The 26199-nt window shown below is 42.9% G+C and overlaps 1 protein-coding gene across 21 annotated transcripts in view; it reads left to right on the top strand.

Moving 5' to 3' along the window:
- The window catches only part of CAMK2G (calcium/calmodulin dependent protein kinase II gamma), a 118439-nt gene that overhangs the window by 46104 nt on the left and 46136 nt on the right, over nt 1-26199 (top strand). For all 21 annotated transcript variants that reach the window (XM_071438867.1, XM_071438868.1, XM_071438870.1 and 18 more), the window contains 4 exons: nt 6183-6242; nt 21368-21422; nt 21994-22059; nt 24888-24960. In XM_071438867.1, coding sequence (XP_071294968.1) covers nt 6183-6242; nt 21368-21422; nt 21994-22059; nt 24888-24960 — 254 coding nt within the window. The remainder of the gene's footprint in view (nt 1-6182; nt 6243-21367; nt 21423-21993; nt 22060-24887; nt 24961-26199) is intronic.

The raw sequence follows: 26199 nt of genomic DNA on the forward strand, positions 1-26199 counted from the left end.
GTCAAAGGTGCACACTATGACTTTTTAAAAAAGATTCCTCTCTCTTCTAGGTATTTTTAATAGCTTTTTTGCTTTGGCCACTGTTGTATACATATTAATATCTGCCTTCAGTCAGATTATCTTTGCAAGGTAAGTACAAAGTAATGAAATGCAGGAAAAGAGAATAAATTGCTGTGGCCCACTCTTCAGGGTGCTCATTTGAGATACAAATAGAATTACTTAAACCATCTTGATTTCTACTCTGTGGTGTTCAAAGTCTAATTTCTGTGTTACTTGAAGAGAAAAGTAGAGACTGTGCTAAGTTTATGTAGGTTGTTTATTTTAATTTGTTTGTTTTGGTTTCTCTGTACGGTAATACCGAGGGGTTCACAGATACTGGTGTGTGTAAACAGAGCTTGTGACCAATGGTGTGGACTTAGGATTGTCTTTAAGATCTGTGTGTATATGTACTGTTAGGGGTCATATTACACTTTTACACATGGAGTTGTTTTCAACAAGGTGTTGATGTTAGTGGTTTTACTGAAGGAAAGGCTTTCAGAAAATATGTTTACCAGCATTTCTTGAAAGAAATCTTATATTTGTTTATTGTGTCATGTTGGCGCTTAAACCTCCTCCTTCTGTCTGTAGCTGATGGCAAGAGATGAGGATTTTGCCACTGTCTTGTTTCTCTAGCTTTCAGTGGCTGAGAAGAGTGGAGCTTGGCTCTTTCATCCTCACATGCGGCTCCAGACATGTGTTCCCCTTGGTGACTTTGTGACTCTTGCACAGTTGCTACCACAGAGGTGCTGGAGGTGCTGTTTGGGTGTGAGAGCCCCTCTGCCCTTGCACTTGGGACATGGTGGCACTGGGATCATTCTGCACTGAGAGGCTAGAAAACAGACTCTGGCTTTCAGAAACTTTGCCTGCAATGGCAGTAGTATGCTGCTACAGATTTATTAATTTTAGCTGGTCTTTGAAATGGCAGTGTAGAAACACTGAAATGAAAAGGAGGGAGGAAGGGGTCATTATATGCTTATTTTCTTTGCATTTCTTTTTAGGCATCTGCTCCTAGCTCTTGTCAGAAAGGATATACTGAATCCATGGGAGCCTCTGGTCATTCCTAAGGCCTAGGATGTTTTTTATGTTTGTTTCTACTAATTCTGCAGATGGGGAAGTGGTGTCAGTCTAAGGCTTGCTGGTATCCCTGTTTAAGGTGGTGGTTTGGTATGGCATAGTGTCCTCTGCTACCCTGTTGCAAATGCTGAGACATGTCAGTTGTTCTGTAGTACAGTCTTGCTGGAAAAAATGACAGAATATGGGGCGAAGTCTGTGTCTTGAAGTGCAGGGTGAGGGAGCTAACTCTCTTTTGCTGGGAATGTCTCAGAGAGGAAGTTTAAATTTAAACAAGCATGAAGGAACCTGAAGGTTCAGACTAATATCACACTACAAAATGTATTTGATGTAAATTCGATTTCTGTCTTGAAGCAACTCAAATGGTATCTTAGCAGCTGGCACCAATTGACTATCTCCCGGAATTGGCATGATGACAGCAATCAAACTGAATTTATTGCTTTGAGTTTGATTCTTCTTCCGGACTCTTCCCATTCTCAGAAATGTAATCTAGAATGTGTTCCCACAGGAATGATAGTTGTAAGCCTCCCTTAACAGCAAGGACAGAGCATGATCCTAATGCAGGATGAAGACAGGTGGACTGCAGTATTGAGCACCCAGATTGTATATTCCAGTTGAGAATAGAAATATTATGCATTTGTAAAGGGAGGAACACTTTTTTTTTTCTTCATGACATAGATTCTTATCACAGAGCTGATTCACATCTAAGTGTTAGTTTTCTTGATGCTTCTTTTTACTGCTTTAGGAAAGAATCTGCCTTTCCACTAAAGTGGCTAAAATTTAGGCTGCTAAAAGTTATCCCCTGCTCCTTTATCTTTTTCCTTTCTTAAGGCAGGTGTACTAAATAAAGAGTGAGCTTTAGCCACAAGACCTGCTGAAGTTTGATGCATTGTGGAAAATCAGGACTAACTATGATGGTTTTGGTCTGCTGTCTTCTGTACTCAGGCAGAGTTGTTGTTTTAACCTTCCCAGTTAGAGTTTCTTACAGCAGTGACTTTACTGATTGTGCTGATTTACAGCCGTTTCTGCCCATCCATTGTGCATGAAGAGTACTGCCTCAGTGAGTGGACTGCATATTGTGTTGTGTGCTAACACAGCCATTCTTATTTTCTGTTTAAGTAAATCAAAATCAAAAGCCATCCCAAAGAAATCCCAGTTCTTTTAAAAGGCATTTTCTCATCAGGTATGTTCTAAAGCAGTAATGTCACTGAAGTGACAGTGCTATGTTTGCAGAGCAATGATGTTAAAGGTACTTGAGTTAAATGTAAGTTTGCATGCTGAACAGAGATAGAAAAATCATACTATATAAAGGACTGATAAAGATAAATAGATATTCACACTTTAGTTTGTGTATCAAACACAAGTAAGTTTTGTCCTTTTTTAAGCACCATCTTCTTAAGCATTTACATTTTAAGTTTTGCTGCAAAAGAGATACATAGACTGCACTTTCCTGTCTGTGTAGATACTCATTGCTTCAGACTGCAGATAGAATAATTTTCCAAATAGCAAGATTTTTTTTTTTGGCTGGAAAACAGTAAATGAATATTAGATGAGTGTTTGTAATATCCTGTACTTAAGTTTTAAGCATCAGCTATTGTTCAGGGCTAGACAGCTCTGTAACGTAGCAGGAAAAGAGCTTAATGAAATCCAATATTTGGAAGCAGGAGGTAGATGAATTCAGACTTGGAACAGCAGTGCCGAATTTTAACAGGAAGGAGAGCTAACATTTGCAGTAATTTCTGTGGGTGTATGACTTTATTTATCACTTGTATTCTTGAATGTGAACCTTTATGCTTTCTAAAGGATATACTTTGTTTTAGGCAGATTATGGAAATTACTGGTTGAATGCCACAGTTTTGTGAAAGGTGAGAAATAGGCCCAACCTAGCATCCCAGGCCTAGAATCCTGCAAGGTAGGTCAGATGTGTTGTTGTGTTCCTGTTAGCTATGAGGTATAGTTTCACTGTGCATTAGGAATAAACACCTCCACTCCACAAATGACCTGCAGAAATAAGTTTTTTCTTTAGGGCAGAGGGAGGAGAAATTATTTCTTTGCAAGCTCTTGGTAAGGAAGGGATCTTTTAATTGTTATTTTAATACAGTTAAGACTACATTGCATTTTAAAGTTCAGACAGATCCTGTATGAGAAAAGTGTTAAAGCCAACCCATTCACTGCTCTGCTGGACTCAAAAAATATTGGATATTTTGTCTCCTGCTGGAAATAAACCTTTGTTAGAGCAGAGTAAGGTAGAAAATTGAGGTTCTGTGTTTATTCCTTATGCATTTGGGTACCAGGTTGTTCCCCATAAGTAGTGAATTGACTCTGGTGCTGATTTGATAAGAGTCAAATGTTTACACCGTGCCAAAGGCCACCAGGTGCTGAAGACCTTTGGGGATGGAGTGTTTATCAAGCCCCTGGCTGGGCCGTGTGCTGGTGCTGCTGCAGGAACGGGAGCTGTGATCCCGGAGGGCAGGCGGCAGGAAACCCGCCCAGCCTGACCTTTCGCTGCTCCCAGTTGTGGCGGCTGACTGCTGCAGGCTGGTGCTCCCAGGGCTGGAGTGTGCTTTTTCTCTGTGAGTTGTGCTTGAGTTGGCCTGTTTTGTTGCCCTGGAGACAGAAGAGTGTGGTATGCTTTCCCCCCGACCAGAAATAGTTTCCTGTACCTTGTGACCGGAGTGCTGTACTCCTCCTCTGGTCTCCGGCCAGGCTGTGTGTGCTGGAGGGATGGAGTGTGGGGTGGTGACCTCTTGTCACAAGTTCTGGTGTGGCTGCTGCCCATGAACACTAGCTGCCCTGCCAGCTCCCCTCCCTCTGCACGACGGTGTAGGATTTCAGGGGAGCAATTGCTCTTGATTTACATCTCCCATGGCATTTTGATGGTTATGTCATTTTGTTTGAGCCTTGCTCCTGTCAGCTGTCTGTCCTGACTGTCAGGACTTGGGAGCTGAGTAGCACGTGGTGAGCTCTTGCCTCTTCTTCCCCCTTTGCTCAGCTGTTTTTGCTGCCTGCTTCTCTGTGTCCTTGTACTTGGGAGCAGATTCTCAGCAAGTATAGCTGTGCACGAGGGCAACGTGATCTGGGCAGGTGAAGGATCCCCTTCTGTAGGAGTTCCAAGTAGAGCTGAGAGGGAAAGTGGGGAATTTGCAAGGCCAAAGCACGCAAGCAGGCTGTGGATAGTTTATCTTAAACTGTTGTCCTGCTGTAAGAATCTATCCTGAGTGCAGAGTGTGCAGCGCTGTCTGTTACTTTGCTACTGTGTTCTGCAAAACTTCATTTGTGAGAGATGCTGCTAAACGGGAAGCAAAGACACCCCCACCCCTTCCAACTAATGCAGGTGAGAAAGTGCTTGCACTGCACCAAGGCCTCAGGAGCATGGAAGCTCTCCAGGCTTTCTTGCTGCCTTGTATTTTATTGGAGAGTGGTTCTGGCACAGAACTCTAAAATATATGCAACAACAACAATAATTTCCAGGACTGAGAAAGGAGAGATGAAAGGAGTAATTTACCTTCCCCCATCCCTGAACAATAGCAGATGAGGATGTAAGCACATCTCAGCCCTATAATGTATTAATTGGGACATTTTCTATAGTTCAGCAATGGAAAAGGAGACAGGAATCGTGCAATGCCCTGAGCTTCTATTCCCAGCCTGGGAGAGAAAAGTGTTCTGTGCTGAGATTTGGCTCAGTCTCAGTCTTCTGCTCATGGGGAAGAGAACAATTGCCCCAAGCCTCCTTTACAGAGAGAAGGGAAGATGATGCAGAGACCAAGTAGCTGAACAGACAATTTTCAGGCATAGTAGTGCAGTGTAGCTTTGTTGAAGTGGGTCTCCGGTGGGGTTCCTATAAATCAAAGGGTGCTGCATTCCTACCAGTGATTTGCTGAGCAGTCCAACCAGACAAGGATCCTGCTTCCTCCTGTGAAGGTCTGTGTGTCACAGGGATAGAGAGTCACACCTGTGCTGAAGATCTGCTAGAGAGGAATTGTCAAGAGTGAGCAGTTTCGGGTACTTGCCTTTGCTATGTTCTTTAGATGGCTGGAATGAGAAGTCCAAGGACTGGACATTCTTACTTGTCTTGTTCTAGGCATCTGCATCCACAAACATCTAGATTTTAGCAGCTGCCAGGGCTGCCTAAAATATTTTGTCTCCCTCAGTTCCTTTCAGTCAATCTGTGCTTGTCCACTGTGAGCATTTCAAAGGAGAAGAAGGGGCTGTTGTAAATTCAGGAGTGTAAATTCAGGAGTCAACCACTGCTGTAGTGAAAAGTCTCAGTGGCTAAAAAGCCCCTTGCTTCTTGGCTGAGAAAGGCAGAGTTGTTCTAAGTCCTTCTCCTTTCCTTGAACTCACACATGGGAAGAGAAACCATTTTTCACTCTCCTTGATATTTTTCTTTAATCCAGATGAATGTCGTGCTTGAACTGATGTTGCCTTTGGGCTGGAATAAGCATACTTAGCATTTGAGCAGAATTTCTTGCCTGGAGATTCCTAAGTGCGTGATCAGCATTTCACCAGCGAGACTGTCCATGGGTACTGAAGTATGGTTACCTTTACAGTTCACTGAAGCTGGCAGAGTTCTCTATTTCATGTGATGGCTGTGCACTAGCAGGAGCTGTGTTTCTCCCTCCTACTCTGCCCTTCTTTTGCAGTGTTTCTTTGGAGTGGAAGCAGTTCCTTTTCCCATTTCATGTGTGTTATTTCTTCTGAGACTTTTTCTCCAACTCTCCAGCCTTGGAGAAAGAATACCTCCCAGAAAGGGTCTCACTGGAACTGGCTTTGCATGTTTGAGAAGCTGATGGAAGAGCAGTACCTTTCATTCTGCAGCTACTCACTTGGAATCAAAGGGTGCAATACCAGTTTAGTGCTGGCTCTGTAGTGTGAGCGGCAGTCCTTGTGCAGCCTCAGCTGCATAGCCCGCTCCTGAAATGCCTGTGAAGTTTTGGGAGACAGACATGTTCCAGCAGTTCTCAGCCTTCAGGATGTCTGCTGGGTCACTGTGTTCCTCTCTCTGTTGAATATGAGCAAGAGCTTAATTCAGAGTTGTGGTACCTAACACCTTGTTTCTTATTCTCTTTCAGATCACCAGAAACTGGAACGTGAAGCTCGAATTTGCCGACTTCTAAAGCATCCAAATATTGGTAAATTTATTTGGGCTCAGAGGGGTAGGGGTGAGACAAGAGTAGCAGTGTGTCTCAGCTAGCATGCTGTAAGAGAACAGATGTATTCTGAATGTTCACAACAGCTTGTCAAAGTTGAAATCACCTCAGTAGTTTATCTCTCTGACAAATTTTGCATCCAACCCTGTCCCATGCCTTAGCATCCTGCCCCAGGCATTCAACAGAGAGTGCAGTGTTCCTGCCTGCTCCCCCTGCAGAGCTGTCCCTGCTCTTTGGGGGAGGCATGACTCTTGTCTGCTCATCTGGCATTCTGCAATGGAAGTGAGGTGTTGTGTTTGTTTTCTCCACATCCATACTCTGTTTGTTCTCCCTGGCCTTTACTGACATGTCAGTTTAAATGCTGTACTCAGAGACAAGCATGGGCTAATAATTCAGCTCCTCTCATTGTAGTGGCCACTTACTCTGAAAATAAGGAACCAAGACTGAATTGCCTTTGTTGAAGGGAGGAAAACAAAAGAGTACTGGAGCAAAGGGAATAGTTTGTCTAAAAATAAAGAGGGAGGCAAAATAAGGCACAACATAAAAAAACCTAACTTATTTACTGAAATGTAGAGAGGGGGCATGGATTTTTATCTAGTTCCAAAGCACCATGGAAGCTTGGACCATTAATAATCCTCTTTTTAGCTTTTTTAAATAAATAAAGCCTCTAGGATCCTAGCTACAATCTGATTTGAGCTAATTTATTTAAGAAAACATTAAGAAATACCAAACTGCCACTTTTAACCAAACCACAGTTAAATATCAATTCCTGGGAAGACTATGATGTATTACTTTGTATTACTTTTGCATAAATCAGTCAGTGGAGATAATACTTTAAGGGCATCTCTCTGCTCTTCTGACTTTCAGCTTTGTAATCATTTGCTCCTGCTCTGAAGGACTGGGAGAGGAAAGGTGCCTTAGAGCATAGCCCATGGACTTGCATCTCTACTCTATTCCATGTGTGATCAACAAGCAATTTCCACAAGCTCAGGACCTGACTTAATGCAAAGTTCCTTAGCAGCAGCTTCTAATCAGAAAGAGCTTTCTTGCATCTGAGTGTAGCTGTGATATAGGTATGGCTTGAGAGGACCAGGGCCCCCCTTCTGCAGTAATTTGCACTGATGAATATATTAGCCAGTAAGTTTATTGCTTGGCAGTACTCAGACTGACTAAAACTCTAGTTATTGCATTTCATTTGCCCTGTAAGACTTGCTATACTTAGTTTAGTAGGTGATGTCACTTTATATTTTGACCTTAACTTCACTTCCATAAAAATCTCTCCTTTTTACAATTTCTTATATCTTTTCTTTCCAAACCTCTCACAGAGTAAATTTTATACACAACAGGAAAACCACTCTTATAAGTAAACAGCATGGAGAGAGAAATATATCACATTCCTGGTTCAATTCTGCAGTTGTAATGAGTGGCAGTGCTTGTCTTCTGTTCTGTTGTGGTTTGGAAAAGACACTTTGGGGGAATGTCAGTGGTCCCTTGTATTTTCTTCAGAGAATTTCCCATCTTCCTAGAAAGAAGAGATTTTCTTTTAAGAAAAGGAACTAGTCATTGTAAACTCAATGAGTGCTTACAAATAAAAATAAGGGAATCAATTTTTATGCCTACAATACAGAATCAAAGTGCATTGAATAAGACCTCAAGGAGTCATATGGTTCATTCAGCAATCCTGTGAAAATCTTTTATATCTGGCTGGTTCCAGGCATGTTTGTACTTAAAAACCTTTAATCCTTTCACAGCCCCTGGTGGCAGTCTTTCAAATGTTTCAATTTCTGTCAGTTAAACATTAAAAACATAATTTGCCTTTTCTTAGCTTGTTGTTTCTAGTTGTATCTGGAGTATCTGGGGAAAGTAGTTTTTTTCTTGTAACAATCTTTTACATATTTGAAGACTGTTATCATGTCTCTTTTTAGTCTATTTCTTCAGACTAAACAAACCCAGTTCTTTCAATCTTTTCTCATATGTCATATTTTCTAGACCTCCAGTCCTTTTTTTTCCCTTTTCCCCCTCCTCCTTCTCTGGACTCTCTCCAGTTGCTTCATATCTTTCTAGAAATGTGATGCCCAAAATTGGACGTGACTGAGTTCATGTCAGTGTTGTCCAGAGGGGAAAGAATTGCTTCACCTGTCCCACCAAAGATGTTTGTTTTGTACATCAACCTTTGAAGCTTTCATTTAAATATATTGTTGATGCACATTTGTTTTTTGACACATTATTGGTCCAGACTAGTTTCTGCAAAACTTCTGGCAAGCACATTTTTTTTTTTCCTGTATAAATGAGAATCCCTATTGAACTGACTGTATATTACCTTTATCTTTATTTAAAAAGACAGAAAAAAGAAGAAATCTGGTCTGGGGGTTCACCTCTCCACATTCGTCAAAACCATTTTGATTTTTCTTCTGATAGTGTAAAAGGGTTTCAGGTCCCACAGGAATATGGTTTTTGATAGCAATGCCATATATTGAATCATGTAGCTAGTTAATAACACTGTTGAGTACTGTTGGACTCCAGTCAAAATCTTGAAGATATCACTTGATTCATTGTTCCAGTTTGACAATGATAAAATTTGAGTATTTTTCTCAATGAGTTGTATACACTGTTGTCAGCTAGTTCTGAATACACATTTTTTCTTAATTGCTTGTGGAAGGAGCATGTAAGATGCTGTCAGAGGCCTTGCTGAAGTCCAGATGCTACATGCATTGCTGCTTCCATGTTCCTTGGACTTGTTATTTTGTCATGGAAGGGAAACGTTGCTCTGATATAGTGGGGGGTTTTTTTCCTCAAAATGTGTATTAGCAGTTAGTAATCACCAAGTTTCTGGCATTCCATGTTGTAAACTCTTCTGAGTGAGTACTTGGTGTGTTGCCTCAGTGTGAGCTATGTGAGTAACACTGCACAAACCAAAAAGAATTCTGCAGCTTCTGCACTTGCTTTCAATTTCAACTTTTGTTGTTACTGTTTTTGTTGCAAACTGTGTTGCAGCAAATCAACAGGGACCTGAGCCTGTAGCAAGTCTGGGCAGAAGACTGAAAGTTAGAACTCTGTGAGGCAGGCTGCTTTTCCCTCTGGCCTGTACACAGGATATAAAGCAAGCCTGCTGTTGAATTTGTGGTTTAATGCATTTACTGCAGGACAGTTGATTCTGAACTACAGTGCATGACCATAACACTGCTATCTGATAAAATAAAGATTTCTCTAGATAAAAAGTAGAAGTGATATTCCCATTTTATGTTGGGTTTGTTTTTAAATGACTGCTTTCTGAGTTATCCTAACATGCCTTCATCAAATATCAGCTCTAATTAGAGGCTTTGGCTCTGTAGCTGGGTGTTTGGCTTGTCTTTAGATGCACATTATGGCCAAGGTAATCACAGTGGAGTAATCCTTCTAAAAGCTTGGTGTTGCAATAAGGGATTTTTGTCTGGACAAAAGAAAGTTGACTCGAGGCAATTTTCTTCTGATTTCCATCTTATGGTATGCATGATATGGAATGTGTCATTATAGCTTGTCAGACTTCACTAGAGTAAGGACTTCTTTCCCTACATTTCAGTTTGTTCTTTCTCCTTCTGACAACTCTTAGAGAACTTTGCATTCTGGCCCAGAGAGACATTTGCCAGCCATCGTCATCAAATACAGCAGAACTGGACAGAGATCAGTCAGTGATCTGCTCTTTTCAAAAAAGGCACCCATTACTGAGGATATGGATGTGTAGAAGAGGCAGAAGACAACATCATTAAAACCCCACTGTCCATAAAGAGATAAAGTGCCTGTGGAAGTTGGCAAGAGTTATGGCTCTGTGGGAAATTCCACTTCTAGAACAACTTAGTGTTCAGTGATTCACTTAGGTATAGATCTTGTGACATTAGACATGGATGTATTTCTGAACGTGTAGAAGAGAATGATACAGCTGCTTCCCCCTTAATCCCTGTTTTGCTGGAAAGAGGTAGATTTCTGTAAGAACAATCATAGCCCTGACCCTTCATTTGCAGATGCTTTGCTGGATGTGCTACTGAAAATTGTGCAATTGCTAAGACCAGAGCTAAACCTACAATGCCTTGAATATCAACTCCTGCTTAAAGGAAGAGCTGTTTTGGTCTTCTGCTTAGTTGAAAAGTTTAGTCAGTCTGAAAATCTGAATTTGATTTTTAAGTCCTGTAGTTCATCCACAACACACACTGTCTTTGTGAAACATTCATTTTTCCCTCATACTTCGTGCTACCTATCAAAGGTTTAAAGCAGTAACAGAGCTGGGAACCCTAGAATCTTCCTGCAGGTATGTTCAATGCAGATATGAAGTTGAGAAACATGACCTTTCCTGTCTTATTTCCCAAAGCAATAATGATGCAAAATTCAATCAAAGTCATCATTCATAGTTTTGAAAAGTCTTTTCTAGCATTCTCCTACAAAGGTAGGGTTGTGACTTGTTCAGTGTACAGAGCAGAAGTCTGCTCTGTGTGTGGGTTTTGTCCACTGTGTTGTTAGGTGTTGCCCTTCTCCTAAATTTTCTTTGTTATGGCAGTCTAAATATGGGCCTCTTTTCTGGATTTGTCATCACTTGAGCTGTATTTTTTATTAGGTGTTTTTAATCTAACTATACAAAAGAAGTTCTTGAATATCTTTTGTTCATAGTTGGAACTGAGCACTTCTGGTTGGTCATTGTGCCCCAGCTCGTGGCAGCCCATTGCTGTGAAGAGCTGCGTGCACTTAGGTCTAGAATAATAAAACCATATGTTTTAAGAGAGGTTGGTAGTAGCCCGAGAGCCAGACCCAAAATATTTTCCTGATTTCTGCCTTTGTATCCTCTGCTGAATGCTTCAGAGTTAATTTCTTTGAGGGAATTTATAGCAGTGGTGAAATGCTGTCCTCAGCATCTATCAGAATTATTGCTTTTTCAGGTTTTTCCTACTTCAGACTTCTTCTCCAAAATATGCTTGCACCTGAATTCTTCTTATTTTAACTTCTATCCATTGGCTTTTCTCAGCACAAACCCACAATTTTGGGCATGTCCTTATTTAAAATGGGGAGAAAATGGTATAGAAATCTCCTGTGAATTAGAAGAATTTCTTTTGACCCAGTTAAATTTCATTTCCTTTGACAAGTGGTCTGTCCTCCTCCTACCTCTGAGTTGTGGGAGTGATTTTGATGGATGTGTATAAGAAAAGGGCTCCAGTTTGTGTGCCCTTAAATGATGGTTACAGCTGAGGTGTGAAGTGGGGCAAAGACAGAAAGAAGAATGCTGTGCTTCTGTGTCCAGCCCAACTGGATTATCCCACAAATAGCAAACCTTTGTGGGAAACAGGGTGTGTGGATCACATCTGCAGAATTAATACTGCACTTCTTGTCTTGGTGGTATCAGCCACAACTTCAGGTTCACTCATTCCTCATTTTAACATACTAGTCTTGATTAGAAAGCCTTCAGTATTTCTCCCCTGCTGCCATTTGGAATGTTTTCCTATCACCTTTTCCTTAACAAGAGATTTGAATTGCTTCCTTAGTGAACAAGAAAAAAAGTGTAGGCTGTGTTTTGCTGTAAACAGCAGATTTCCTTGTTTTCATTTGGCTGCAGGCATCCAGACTGCCTTTGCATTTGGGACAGAAAGGATGTAATGTGCAAAGAATAGTTAAAATGCAGGGGATTCTCCAGTGTTTTGGCCATGATTGCTCCCTATGGATACTCAGGGGTTTTCAAGTGGGATGCTCCCATGCATGGCTGGCTGTTTAAATCTGCTGCCCTGCAATTTATTGCTGAGGGACTGTTTCTGGTGCAGAGGGGATGGTATAGGGAAGGTAGAGTAGGGGGAAAAGAGACCTTTTGGTAAGAGTTATGCTTTGAGACTTTCTCAGTTACTGAGTAGCTTTTCCTTGGAAGTGTCATGGGGCTATCTGAGAGGACAGCAAGTTGCTGAGCTTCCTAAGAGGTCAAACAATAATGTTCTTGGACTTAAACCTTTAACCTGCTCTCCTCCTACCTTGCCAAAAAAAAAACAAACCCAAAAAACCACCAACAAACACTCAAAAATCCCTCAAACAGACTATCAGCTGAAGTGAGTTCCTGCTACAAAGTTTGGGCCTTTGAGCTGCAAGTTACCATTTGTTATTTCTAGTCTCTGTATTGTTAGAGATTTAGGTGAGTGCTCATGCATGTTTGCCTGATGGAATGCTCTCCAAAACCCCAGGCAGTCCACCTTTTCATTTCTCATTCTGATTTTCACAGTTAATTACTTCACTATTATTTATATCTGCATATTTTCTTCTTTTACTGCTAGCTCTTCTTATAGCTTTTCCTCTGGTTTCAAGAAAACCATTTCTACATAATCCATCTCAGTTTGGGAATGGAGTAATAATTGCATTTTTTTCCTTGCCAGGGGATATATTTATTCTGTATGTCTCTCTGGTCTATGCTAGAGACATATTTGGATTCCATTATTCATCTATTTAGCTGTGAGATTTATCTGTGTGCATGCAATCCCTTAAAAAAATAAATAGTGGGATGAGGGCCAGATTCCGTGCACTCAGAGGTACTGCAAAAATCAGAGGAGGATTCCCCTACTTTCTGCCTTCCCCCCCACACTGAGGAATGGAGAGAGCCTCCTTTGGGCTGCCTCTGCCCAAGGCCTGATGGCAGCAGGGGGTGGCTGCACTCTGGTCAAATCCTGCAGGCGACAGGCGGCCTTCGGAGCAGAGCCTGCGGCCGTGCCAGGGGCTCCTGGCTGTGCTGGGCAGTGCCAGGCACGAGCTGAGAATATCAGTTTCACACAGCAAGGTTTGGGGATGGCAGGCACAACACCTGCCTGCAGGGATTCAGCCCTGATGGCAGAAATGCCAAGATGCAGAGCATTGTGTGAGAGAGCTAAAATTTGTCGTGGCCGCTATCTGTATTTTATTAATTTTAATAAAGTGGGTGTTCTCTGCTTATTCTTTGAGACACCAGTGAAGTTGGCTTGTTATTATTTTGGGTGTTTTTAGAAAAAGCTCTTATATAATACTAGTGGTTATCAGAAGTACTTTCGTTATCTGCTGTGTGGCTAATAGGAAATTATTAATAATTCTGGATGGTCATGATTGCACTGTTATCAGGAGAGCAGGAAATATTCCTGTGGAATATTCTTTTGGCTCATCTAATGTTTAACTAGGGCATTCTAGATGTTATGTATTGTGTGCTGAAGTTCAGCTTTTCAATACAGACATTATAAAATCAAAGGAAGAATAGCATTTAGTTGGCACTGAAATGTTTTTTAAAAATACTTTGTGTGGGTTTTTTTTTCTTTTTTACTTCTGCTTTTTACTTCTGCAGAAAGACAGGTTTCTTAACAAGAGAGGTACTGTTCTCCCTGCAGCTCCTTTCTAGGCTGTGAATTTCTGTGCATAAGGGAATTTCCCAACTGGGCACTACCTTAGTCTCATTTTTTAGGGCTGGAGAGTTAAAAAGGTTACAGTAAGAACAATGGTGAGGGGGACAGGAAATCCACCTCTGTGCTTGTGGGCCTCGTCATACTTCCTTAGCAGTGTTCCTTGCCTTTCTTTGCAGAGCCTGCAGCAGCTTGGTTCTGTCTGAACCTGAGCAGAGTGTTAACAAATCCTCCTTCTCTTCCATTTTCCAAAGCTTTGGAACTGCATTTGGTGTAAAATGCTGTGGGGCGTTTGTCCAGCACACCCTGACCTCGCTGTGTCAGGCTGGGGAGAGGAGGAAAGGAGAGCACGTTTCTGAGGGGCTGGGGAACAGCAGCCTGCTGTGTCCTGTTAGCTAACTGTCCTGCTGCTGCTGGTCACTGCTCTGACAAAGCTGGGCATTAGCTGCTGGGACAGATGATTTCTAGAGGATTATTTGCATTACACAATTTAAAGCTTTTTAATAGCGAATTTTTAATTAAAAGGAGAGTCGTTTTGGAAGCAGCCTGAGCAGCTGCGACTGAATTTTGCGTGTTTAATGTAATTAGAGAAACAGCTGGGGTGGGAGCTGAGCACCCAGCTCACAGGCAGGCACAGGTTGGTGGTGGCTCCTCGTGGGACAGACATCCTGAGTGATGTGAAGCGTGCAGAAGTGTCCTGGCACACAGCCAGGCTTGGAGATGGTGGGACAGTTCCTGTCTTGGCTGCCCAGGCTGCTGAGCAGCTGGGGAAGCAGGGAGTGTGGGTGGTAGCCATCTGCCTCAGTTCACTTGTCACTTGTGCTGCCATGGACAATAGTGTTCAGTTTGCAGGCTGTTGGGCCATGTGTGTTTGTAATAGTTTCAGTACCTCCTGGCACATTGCAGAGTGTCCATGGAAGAGGAATCAGGTAGACTTTACCCTCCAGTTTTATTCTGCTGCTTCTGGTATGCAGAGTGTCTTGAAATAAGCCCTTGCAGCATCTCTAACCTCTTCCATTTCTCCATGATACAGGCAAATATCTGATGTCTGGTTGAAAGTTGCTGAAAAGTGAAGCTGTGGTTTTTCCTAATGAGTGGCTGATGTTTAAATAACATGGCTCAGTCCAGAAGATCCCAGAGCACTTTTGAGTTTGCATTACTAAGGTTGCATGGAAGAATTCCTGTGTTGCAATTACCATGACCCAGGAGACAATCATAAACCTCTGCATTGTCTTTTATTGGCTCTGCAACACTGGCAACTTAATTTGAGAGCCCTAAATACTGCATTGTGCACTCGATGTGTGTTTGTGCAGAAGTAGTTGGCTGATACTGTCCTTTGTTTGCCCATAGTATCAAAATGCTTTATACTTTGGAGCACCAGTGAACCTAGATTTAGCAGACAAGATTACCTGTAGCTTGAACACTTTCCCTAAGGACCAGCAAAGACTACTGATACATAGGAGTAAGCAGATTTCATCCTATGTTACCTTCTCCTCAGCAGAGATGAGTGATTGCTGCATGACAATACTGGGAATTGTCCTGTGAAATTCTGCTTCTATACTTACTTTTTGTTGCAACTTTGGAAACTTCTTTGCTTTAAGATAATTACTTGCAGCATGTTGCCAGAAATCACCCTGTGTTGACAAGAGCCTGCCTGCCCTAGCCATGGGCTAAGCCCCTGTACAGCCCTGCTCTGCTGTTTCCTGTGGATATGGGATACAGGGAATGTTCATCCTGGGGCTTACGTCGAAGGCACAAATCCTCCTGGCCTGTTGTGCTTGACGTAAGAGTAAAAAGATAATAATATTCAGCACACTGGACAGAGTGAAAGGGAGATGTGGGTCAGAACTAGGCTAGGCATATTCTGTGTTTGTGACCCCAATACCAATTAGCATTATAGATATGACCTTTTAAAGATGAGATGCCTGTTGCTTTTCAATGTCTTATGTTCTTGTAGTTCGGGTGGATTTTTACAAAATTTGATAGCTATTTTCTGATTTCTTCATTATTCACTTCAACTTTTGCATTAACAGAGCTTTGCTTTGCGTGACTCAGCAGCAATTTGCATTTGTTTTTAGGCTGGTGCAGTTTGTTATGAAGGAGATTTTCCTCTTATGTTCAGTTGGTTTGTATCACACTCAGGCATCAGAGAGCTGAGGCTGTCTGTACTAGGTCACTTTATTCAGGCATGGAATGCAAACCATATGGCATGACTGTTACTGTATTGCTGTTTTTTACAAAAATGCCTAATTTTCTCTCATTAATGTAATACCTTATCAGTATTATTTCTTTCTAAAATAAAAAAGGTAAGTGCACAAGGATTTTGGAACACTTTGAAGTAGCAGCTTGAAGTTCTGTTCTTGAGGCAAGATTTCCAGTGAGACTCTGAAGACAGCAGGCAGGGAAAAGTAATATTCACAGCAGATGTTCTTAGAAAGTGCCTGAACTCCAGTCCACAGCTGCTGTTAGGTTCAGTAACCGCAGCACGTCCCCTTGAGCCACTCAGTGTGGTGTCAGGCTCTGTGCAAATACCCTGGATTGCGTTAGGGCCTTGGACCTTGCGCACACACCCACACAAGACAGAAAAAAAACTTGCCCTAACTTGCAGGGTGTGCTGAAGATCTGAGTTTTTGGGGAAAGGGAGCCATTTGGTATCTTTGTTTATCTGTTGTTAGTTACTTTTCCAAAAGACCAGTGTTGTGGGAGATGCTTCCTGTACAGGTAAAATCAGTTTACATAGGATAAGGCTGAAGGGAAGACTGAGCAAAGAAAAGTATGCTTAGAGCAGTTAGCTAGGTTGTGTCTTGTGTGTGTCTCACAGCTCTTTAACAGTGCAGTTACATGTGTGCATTTAAAATTGGAGGGACAGCTTGAGTAGCAGACCCTTAGTGGAGTACCACTGCAGTACCAGATTCAGGAGATACTTTAAAAAATCCATTAGGCTTTCTTTGTGGCTTGCTGAAAACATTGTTTCATCAAGATGCTGTATTGAAACCACTGCTTATTCCTCCCAGAATCTATGTGCTTCTTGGCAATATCACCCAAGTGGTGATGCACACTTTCTCCTGACTGAGCAGCTGGTTTTGTTGGAAAGCTTTCTACCTACCAGTCTGTAATTGATGCTGCTCCTTTGGACAGCATTTGTTCTGGCAGTTCTTACTAGTGCTCTGTGGTTTTTTAGGTATTATTTCAAAAGTTATCTGTAAGACTTGTCAGTCTTACAAAATTAGATGTGCTTGTGAACTCTACAAAACCTCTTTGTTTTTTTTGTGTGGATGGGACCTTTTTTTTTCTCCTGAATAAAACTTTGGGTGAAGTCTTTCACCATATCCTGTAATTGATTTAGTGCCTTGTTGTCTGACTTGCTTCTTCTTTCTTTCCTACTCCCCTCTCTGTCTGTTCTTGTGAACCTAACCATTGTAGTACATCCATCAGAGATCTTTGAATGGGAAGAGTCATCAGGTGACTCCAGCTGTGAGTGGTATTGGCAGGGTCTGATTTCCTACATCTAAAAGAATCCCTGTGTTAAAAGGGTTTGGCTAGGAAGGAAACATGGTTTGAATTACTGCTTCTTGGTAACAGAATCAGGTAATAGAAATAATCCACCTCATCTTCTGGTGAATGGAGTGAGATGAGCTTCCTTGGCAAATACTGATCTCTTTTAAGTTTGGTTGTATTTTGAAAGACACTCTGTTACTGTTGTGCAACTTCCCTCTTGCTGCAGCTTGAGATTCCTTTTGTGATGTGTGCATTTGTCTAGCCTACCCTACTAGACACATGCATCACTGGTCCTCTGATGACAGAAAAAAACACAGTACTGTAATATTTTTGAAGAAAAGTTTAACTGGATGAATACTTTTGTTTTTGTTTCTCTGTTTTTCTTATTATGGATAATCAGGTTTCAGGAGTACTTTGCTCTCCAGTGTCTCCATATAATTATATTTTTCACTCTCTTGTAACCTCTGTCAACAGGTTATACAGATATGAGCAGCTTTTGTGGGCTCTGCTCAACCACTGTGTTAAAGCTGAATTTATGGTAGTAAAGGAGCTGTTAGTGTGTCAGGACCAGCAGCCTGTGAAAGAAATGAGATCCTCTTTTCATGGAAAGATGTTTGAAACAGAGGACAGCCCAATACTTGAGTTGTGCTCTTGGAACTGGCATTTGGGCCATTGGAACTGGGCCATTTGGGAACCTGTGTTTTGCCTTCAGGTGGAGGACATTTGCACAGGTTATCTTTAAGCAGAGAGGGCACTCTGTACTGTCTGGATGGTGAAGGTTTCAGATGTTTTCTGATGTTTGTGTTTCTTCATGGTGAAGACTCACACAATGTGGATCATATTTGTGAACCACCAAAGTGGAGAGAAAGCGCAGAAATTTATAAAATGGTTTTCATCATTCAGATATTTCTGAATATATTCCATTTCATGGACTAGCTGAACAGTGTTGGAAAAGGCGGGTCATGTTTTTGAGCTAATTATCCCTTAGTTAGGGATGTTAACACTGTAGTAGAAAGCAAGGCATTTTAACTTTGCATGTCAGCAGAGTGAACCATGGCCTCAGAGCTGTCCATTGCAGACTCCTTGCTAGTCAGGAAAGCTCTTGTGGCTCTGCAGGAGGGTAGGTAAGCAAAACTTTAGGATGAAAAGGACACCAGATTTTATTTCTGTTCTGCTATTGTGTATTGCTTTTATTTCTTTGCATCAGTGTGAAGTTAGGGCTGGAATTGAGAGTCATGAGAGTTTTGGTATATTCAGACTTTTATTTTGATCCTTTCTGTCTCCCCTTATTGCTGTCCTGCTCCACACTTAAAGCCTGCTATTCTGAGCTGTCACTCATTATTCCTGTGCAAGGTGGTGGTTCCCAGTGTAATTCCTTTTCTGGGTGTTGCTATTCTACCATGACTCCCTGAGCTTCGTTACCTCAGCAGATGAAGTCCCAGGCAGATTTTATTCCAGCGTCATTGTGGGCTGTTGTGAGGAGGCAGCTCCCTTGTTAAGTTAATGACCTGTGTCCTCCTTCAAGGCCTTCTTTAGCTTGCAGCCCTGGGGTGGTGCACAACGTCAGTATTTATGAACTGTCTCTGTTGTCTTGTCATGGTTCCTCACCTAAGGACACAAGTAGTGTTTTACTGTCCTTGAAGGCTCTTTTTGCTGCCTCTGCCAGTCTCTGCCAGCTGAATTGCTACTTCCTTCCCTTTTCATAATGTAGCTGACAAAATTGCTTTCCTTGGGACAAAGGAATAGCACCGATCAGCTCATTTGTGTTTTATTTTCTGATGTAATTTGCTGTCCAAATCTTTGGATCAAAGTTTATCATTCACTGTTCCCCACTTCTACCTGCCAACATGTTTACATGTCTTTTTCAAGGCTGCTGTTCTCAGCATGCTGGTGGCTGTACTCCTCATTTTGTATCACTCATGCCACTCTCCTCTCTGCTTGGTGGTTCTTGCAGTGCTTTGGTGACCATTCAGGTGCCAGAGGAAGGAGAATGCTTCTTCATGCCCACTGTGCATCACCAAACACGACCTTGTTAGTACATTCAGCTTTCCTTGAAGTTTCTCCATCTGTTCATAACATCTCTCGGCAGACTTTTGCCTGCGCTCTGGGTTTCAGCTCTTGTTGATGTGCTTTTGTCCTAGTTTCACCTCAAGCAGTCTTCACTGGAGTGCTAACTGCCCTGCACTGGAAATCCAAGTGTTTCTTTCAGCTGCTTTCCATCCTATTTCCAATCTTGAATGGAAATCTTCTCTCCTAGGAAATACCTTTCTTCTCACTTGTGTTTTTGTAATTTCGCCTCTGCTGCTTTCTGCCAAGTGCTTGGGAGGCAAGTTTTCTTGTAAACACAAATTTGTGTTACAATAAAGTTATTACAAACCCAACTAAAACTGCTTGCTTGGAAGAATTTTTTGTTTGCAGCAAGTGATTTACGAGATATAGTTGGTCAGGGTGATGTGTCTGTTCTCACACATTAGGAACAGCATGTTGCACCTGAATGCTGCACTGGCTTGTCCACAGCGTTTTACTGGATGGAGTGCTCCTCCCAAATCTCTGCAGTTAGATATGCAGTAGAAATGCTAAGGAGAGGAAACTGGCCAAGGGACCAGGTCAGAGAGCTTTTAGTTAAAGGGAGAAAAAATATGGGAATCAGCAGGCAAAAAGAACAAGGAAAGAACTAAATCCTCTGAGAAGGGGTACTGGCAGTGGTCTCTGCACATCTGTGCTACTCTCTCTTCTGGGTTTGAGTGTGTTTGCATGCACATGGAAGGGTGCCTGAACAAAGGAGAGTTGCAAGGAGGAGTAAAGAAGAGCACTGACAACATGTGCAAAAGCTGTTCCATGTGTGCCCAGTGCTAGTTTGAAATCTTCCCAAGACAGTGACGATGGTAGCTGATGTCATGCACTGATAAGAGGTGCAAACTGACTTCTTGATACTGACAGAGAGGAAATCATGATGATGGGAAAATCAAGGAAGGTCACCTGTGATGTATGTGGAAGAGAATGTCAGATAGGGAAGAGAGGCAAAGGTACCATTGAAGTGACAGAGCAGGATAATAGGATTTTTCTTGTAACGATGAGAACGGTCAACACTGCTTTGGTCAATACTCAATTACAAGGTGTTAAAGTGACTGAGACCCAGTCTTGTCTCAGCTAGTTGCTTTACTTGGGTGAATCAATAGACAAAGATTATAGATGGTCATATGAAGAAGACGTCTTGTTCTAGTCAGGATGTGAAGGCTTAGGAATCGAGTGAAAGAGAATTGCTAACTTGTGACTGATTGGCAGGGAAAAGAGTGATGCTCTGCAGCAGAGGAAAAAAGCAAAAAGTATGGTTTCTGTAGCCATATGAAGTTTGTCCTCTTGGGTTACAATAGTGTCTAGGTATCTAAGAATGGTCAAAGAAATGGAGATTTTGAATCAGGCAAGAGGTAATGGAACTGTGCTGGATGCATAGATACAATAGTTATTGCCTGTGTGTAACATGGGGAAGGAGAAGAGAACCTCAGAGATTAGAACCTCAGAGATCCCAGAATATTAGGGAATAGTGGCCCATCATGAGCCTGGGACATGGAACAGTAAAAGATGAAAGTTAATTTAGGTAATAGGAGCAGAATTAAGGAGGGATAGCTGAAGGTGGATGAAATTTTGAGAAGCAGAATGTGATCAAATATGTCTTTGGAAACAAGCAGGTCAGAAAAATGAGACAAGAAACTGGTTCTGAATTTTGGGTAAGGATTTGCAGTGTAAATCAGAATGAAGTGAGGAAAAAGAAATAACAGAAGAGAACATAGTTAAGCCTTACAGATAAATGGCAGAAAGGAGTTACTGACATGCCAGTAGAGTCAGAGTCAATTTATGGATTGAGGGTTTGTTTCAGGACTCGAGAAAAAGGTTTGTTTTAGGAAATAATGGATTGGGAGAAATGCCAAAATATGAGCATGTAGGAAAAGGTTGGCAGATGTGAAAGGAGGGTACTGAAACATTAGAGAAGAAGAATGAACAGGAGGTCAAAAATACTCAGAGCTTGTTTTGATGCTGGAGAGGGGTGAATGTATGTACAGGACACCCATCTGTTCCTTTGAGATAACAGAAGAAAATAGGTCACTAAGGGAGCACACAGAGTAAAGGGCATGGGGAATTAATAGACTGAGTGGGTTGAGGGAGGACTTGGTTGTGTGCATGAGTTTGATTTGTGAAGTGTCATATTTGCTACATGCTCTGTAAATCTCCAATTCTTGATTGCTTTTGCAGTGCGACTTCATGACAGTATTTCAGAAGAAGGTTTCCATTACCTCGTCTTTGATCTGTAAGTGTCTGTCTCTGATGCTTCACCAGTGATGCAGTCACACTGGCGGTTGACTAAGAGTGGAATAAATAGCACCTGCATTAGTATCATTCTCCCCTTCTCTTTTGAGACCTGTAAATACCTCAAATAGACCTCTGGCCTATTTGACAAAAATCCATTGACTGTGTGGTGGGGACAGACCAGGAAAGCTCCTGGCTCCTTGCACCAGGTGTAAGTGTGGGGATGGCAAAGAATGTCTGTCCTGTGTATGGAGACTGATCTTTGTCTCTGAGGCAGCCCAACAGGGGTTCTTCCCAAGCTCAGCATACGCCTATGCTCAGCAGGGGTGTGTGGGCAATTCGTGCACAGTGTGTCAACAGTGTCCTGTGCACTGCTGGTGCAAAGGCAGTCCAAGGGCTCAGTCATGTGGATGTAGCAGTGCTGGTGCCATAATGGTGGAGCTCTGCCCTGGTTCCCCTGGAAGGCAGTAACCCATGCAGGCTCTGGCAAAGGGCCCTGCTGGGTGGCCATATACATCCTTTGACTGCACAAGCATGGGCTCTGTAACATCCTTTGTTCTTTTGCACTCCAGGGTTACTGGAGGAGAGCTCTTTGAAGATATTGTTGCTAGAGAATACTACAGTGAAGCAGATGCCAGGTAAGACTGTTTCCAGACCCTTGCATGCATGTTCCATGTACATGTACAAGTGAAATGAGTTTCCTGACTGCTGATCTGCGTGTGACTTTGTTCTAACACTCTTGCCCCTTGTCTGGATAAAACAAATCCTCTTTCTGCTATTAGCATGAACTTAATTGTCACCAGACAGCCTGACTCAGTACAGCTCTAGCCCTTGCCCACTTGGAGACATTGCTGTCTCTGCCACTTGCAGATGCTGTGCTCTTTGCTGGGAGATCCACTGTTAGCAGCTTTGTCTACCTGGCCTGTTTGGTGACAGAATGTCTTTACAGAGCAAACATAAGGGAGAGCTGTGAGGGTGCTGCCTGCTTGGCCTTTTTCTTCTTCTATCAGGGTTTCCAGTGATGTGCCACTGCTGTTGGGCAGATCCATTCAATTTGCCTGTGTCTAGGTAATGGTTTACAGGACAGTGAGGAGAGGGGGCTTTGACGGCTGTGTTTCTTGTGGAAGCCCTCTCTGACTGTCAGCTGGTCAGTGCAGTGACAGAAGGCACAACATGAGAGAGCAACCTTCATATTTTAATGTTAAAAAGATTTAGAGTTATGCCCTTCTGTTCCTGAATGTGTCCCCTCTCTCCCACATGTGAGTTTCCTGAAGTGGCACGTGCATGTTCCTGTTTATACAGGGTGGATGTTTTGTGCAGCAGTAGCTGAGGGTGTTGTCTGACCCATCCATCTGCTGGACATGCAGCATCTGGAATCAAAGCTGGGATTAGGCCACTCCTGCTCTGCTTTTGCATGGCCTCAGAGTGGCCCAATGGTGACATTTCACCCTGCAGACTGAACACCAGTCATGTTCTTATCCCATACTAACTCTTGCTGAAGCAGAAATCAGGGGAGCCATGAGAATAGAGGAGTAAGAAGGATGTAGTGGGTACCGTGGCAGGTTGAACTTGGTAGGCAGTACTTTAAGGACAGAGATACTGGGTGCAGGGAGGGAAAGAGAGTGTGACCTGGGGTGTTGGTGTAGGTACTGCTAATGGAGTCTGCAGGCACTTGTTTTCCCTGTGGTTCATTTACAGTGTGTGTCTTCTGGTCATTGCAGGCTTTCAAATGAGGCATTGCCCTGTGCGCTCTGCCAGGAGCCATCTGGTGATTGGGAAGGCCAGTGAACTCATCAGCTCTGCTGGAGCTCCTGGCAGAGAGGTCTGAGAGCCCCATAGATGTTTTCAGTGGGGTGTACAGATCCTGTAGGCACAGCATCTCAGATGGATACACAGTCAGTCATGCCGCTCTGCCTTGAAGTTGGGAAGTTTTGAGGTTATCAATCACAATCCTTCCCCTGTTCCTCTTGCCAGTGCCTGCTCCCTGAAGTGCTCAAAAGCTGTCAGTGACTGACACTGCTCAGGAAAATTATGGCAGGGTTAGGGGAAAAGGAGGACTGTCTGTTGCTCTGTGAGCCTTCCTCAGGGTGCTCAGCACTCTGACTGTCAGCTGGTCAGGTCTCCAAGTGCCCACAAGATGACAGAGTGAAACTCCTCCCTTTCTCTCCCCATGCTGTGCTGAATTCCAGAGCAGTCTGAGAGAGCGAGGGAGCGAGGTCTGTGCCAATCTGCCGTGTTTGGCTCGCCTGGGACACCTCACACTTTTGCCATTTTTGGCCAGAATATCTCTCTCGCTCAGACTCAGCTCTGTTCTAATTATACATTTTTGTTTTGGGAGCAGGGAGATTTTCATGGATTCCGACCCTGAGGATTGTACTGCCAGCTTCAGAGGGCGGGGGATAGCAAATACACAGTGCTGTAATGCCTCTCCTCTTCCTCTCCTCACCCTGTTCCCATCTTTTCCTGTAGCCTTTTTCCTTTCCACAAATATTTCACTTATTTCAAATTTGTTCCTCTGTGTTTTGTAGAAGTCAGAGAAGGATCTGAGAGATCCTACAGTGAGGACATAGACCTCTCTGAGTTGTCCACATCTGTGTGCTTACTGCCCAGCCATAGTTGTCAAAATCCCTATTCTGTTCCACATGCACCCTTGGGAGCCAAGTAAATGTTTAATGGAAGGGATGGTTCCAACCTGGAATCTCACCCATGGGTGGATTGTGCTGTTGTTATGCGACAGGTGTAAATAACATCTTGTTTTTGTCCCTGTGGTTTACAGCAGTGGGAACGGCAGAGACAGGGTTTTCTGTGAGCTGGGGGAGTGCAGCACGCTGCACTTAACGGAATGAGTCTGCTTTTCAGATTACTAACCCCTTAAGTGGGATCTGTACTTAAAAGGCACCCAGCAAGCGGGTGTGTGTGCACATTGTGTATATAAAGTGCTTGAGATGCTCCTCTGAAAGCTTTGCAAACTGGCAGGCACCCAGGCGTCGTCATCCTGAATTTTCTGGGGGAGGCTGTTGCTCTCCCGAAGTTTATTCTTTGCTCAGGACTAGCCCAGTGGAATGTTTCCTGGAGTGATTTGGTCTTGCTTGCACAGTTTGAGCTGCTGTTTGAAGATACTCTGGTACCTTGGTTGTTCTGTGTGGGGTGGGCACTGTTGGCTGAAGGAACAAATGAGAGGCTTAGTATGATGGGAAGGGAAGGAAGGAAATGATGGGAGGTAGGAGAGAGGCTTTGTGGTCCTGCTACAGAAAGGATGTTTGGCATCCTGTTACTGGGGGCGCTGGAGTCGTTCATCTGTGATGGCGCTGAGCTGTGGCATCCACTGCTCATGAGGAAGACATTCAGCATGAGATCTTGAATGCCCTGTAGGACAAATATAAAAGTTAGGGAGGTAGTTCTGGGACGAGATGAGATGTTAAATGTGTGTGCGTAACTTTGTGTGTCTCTCCCTTTTATCTTGCAGCCACTGTATTCATCAGATACTGGAGAGTGTGAATCACATTCACCAGCATGATATTGTGCACAGGGACTTGAAGGTAATGTTTCCTCTGTGCTGTAGTCTGAGGAGAGCAGCCAGGGGATCATTGGAAGAGGCAAGACAGGAATATTGTGTTGCCAGCTGGCAGAGATTTTTGTGTGGGCTTTTTTTGGGTTTGGTTTTGTTGTTTTTGGTTTTTTTTCTTTACTTGAACTGGGTTCAGGGGTTCCTGAAGCACGAATTTGCTTCTTCAGAGTTTTCTAGAGGGCTAGAGGGTGTGATGAACTCCCAAGGAAGTTTTCAGTCTTTGTGAAACTTGCCAGCTCTCAGCTTCTCTGAGGCAGCTCCAGGATGTGGTTGTTGTGAATCTTGGAGAGAAGTATGCTTCCAGAGAAACTTGGGTAGGATTCATTATAATGAAGGACACTTTCTACTTTGTGATTGAAGAGATCTCTAGAGACCTGCAGCAATCTTTGTTCAATCTGCCAGGATGAGTTTGTCTGCACAGAGCATGTATATTTTTATTCTGCAGTGTTGCCAAATACATGCCACTGCGCTAGGGCAGAGATGTTCAACAAGAATTTTTTGTGTTATTTCTTTCTTCTCTCATCAGTAGAAGCACTTTTAATCTAAAACCAAAACTGCTGGCCAGTTAAAGACTGGATGAATCAATCATTTGACACATTATAACACATTTATAGCCCCTAAGCCTCCGCAGTAGAGTCTCCTAAACTCCCCAAACTGGGCAGCCGTGCTGGGAGCTGGGCAGGCTCCAGAATGAAGGGATTTGTGCAGGAAAGTCTGCGTGCCCTGGAGCCTTCTCTGTCTAAAGTGGCAATGGTGATGGTCACCAACAGTCCAGTTAAATTAATGCAGGATGACACCTGCTGCTAGTATTGGTTTGGGCTTGTTAAACTATGTGTGAGGGGGGAGGTAGAAAAATATTTTGCAGAGAGCAAGGTAAAAGCACACTGCAAGCTTGGTAGCAGTGTTCTTCTGGTGTTTTGATCTAGTGGAGAACCCTTTGTGTTTCTGACAAATTCCCATGCAACACTTTTGACCTTCTGCTTCACTACACTGTGAAAAAATGCAAATGATCTGCTGTGGACTGTGGCGGCTCCTGATTAGACCCAACACCAGCTCCTGAGAAAGCAGCATCCAAGAGGCACTAGTGCCCAAAATTAGGGAGTCTGTGAAAATCAATAATGTTTTCTAGTACAGAAGAAGCTTTCGTTGTGTTCAAATATAATCTGGTTTCCTTCCAAAAGTTTTGTTTGTAGGAAAGCTAGCAACTTGT

The sequence above is a fragment of the Agelaius tricolor genome, unplaced genomic scaffold (assembly GCF_023055355.1).
Source record: "Agelaius tricolor isolate 1412-34295 unplaced genomic scaffold, bAgeTri1.0.p SCAF_13, whole genome shotgun sequence".
Classification (NCBI taxonomy): domain Eukaryota; kingdom Metazoa; phylum Chordata; class Aves; order Passeriformes; family Icteridae; genus Agelaius; species Agelaius tricolor.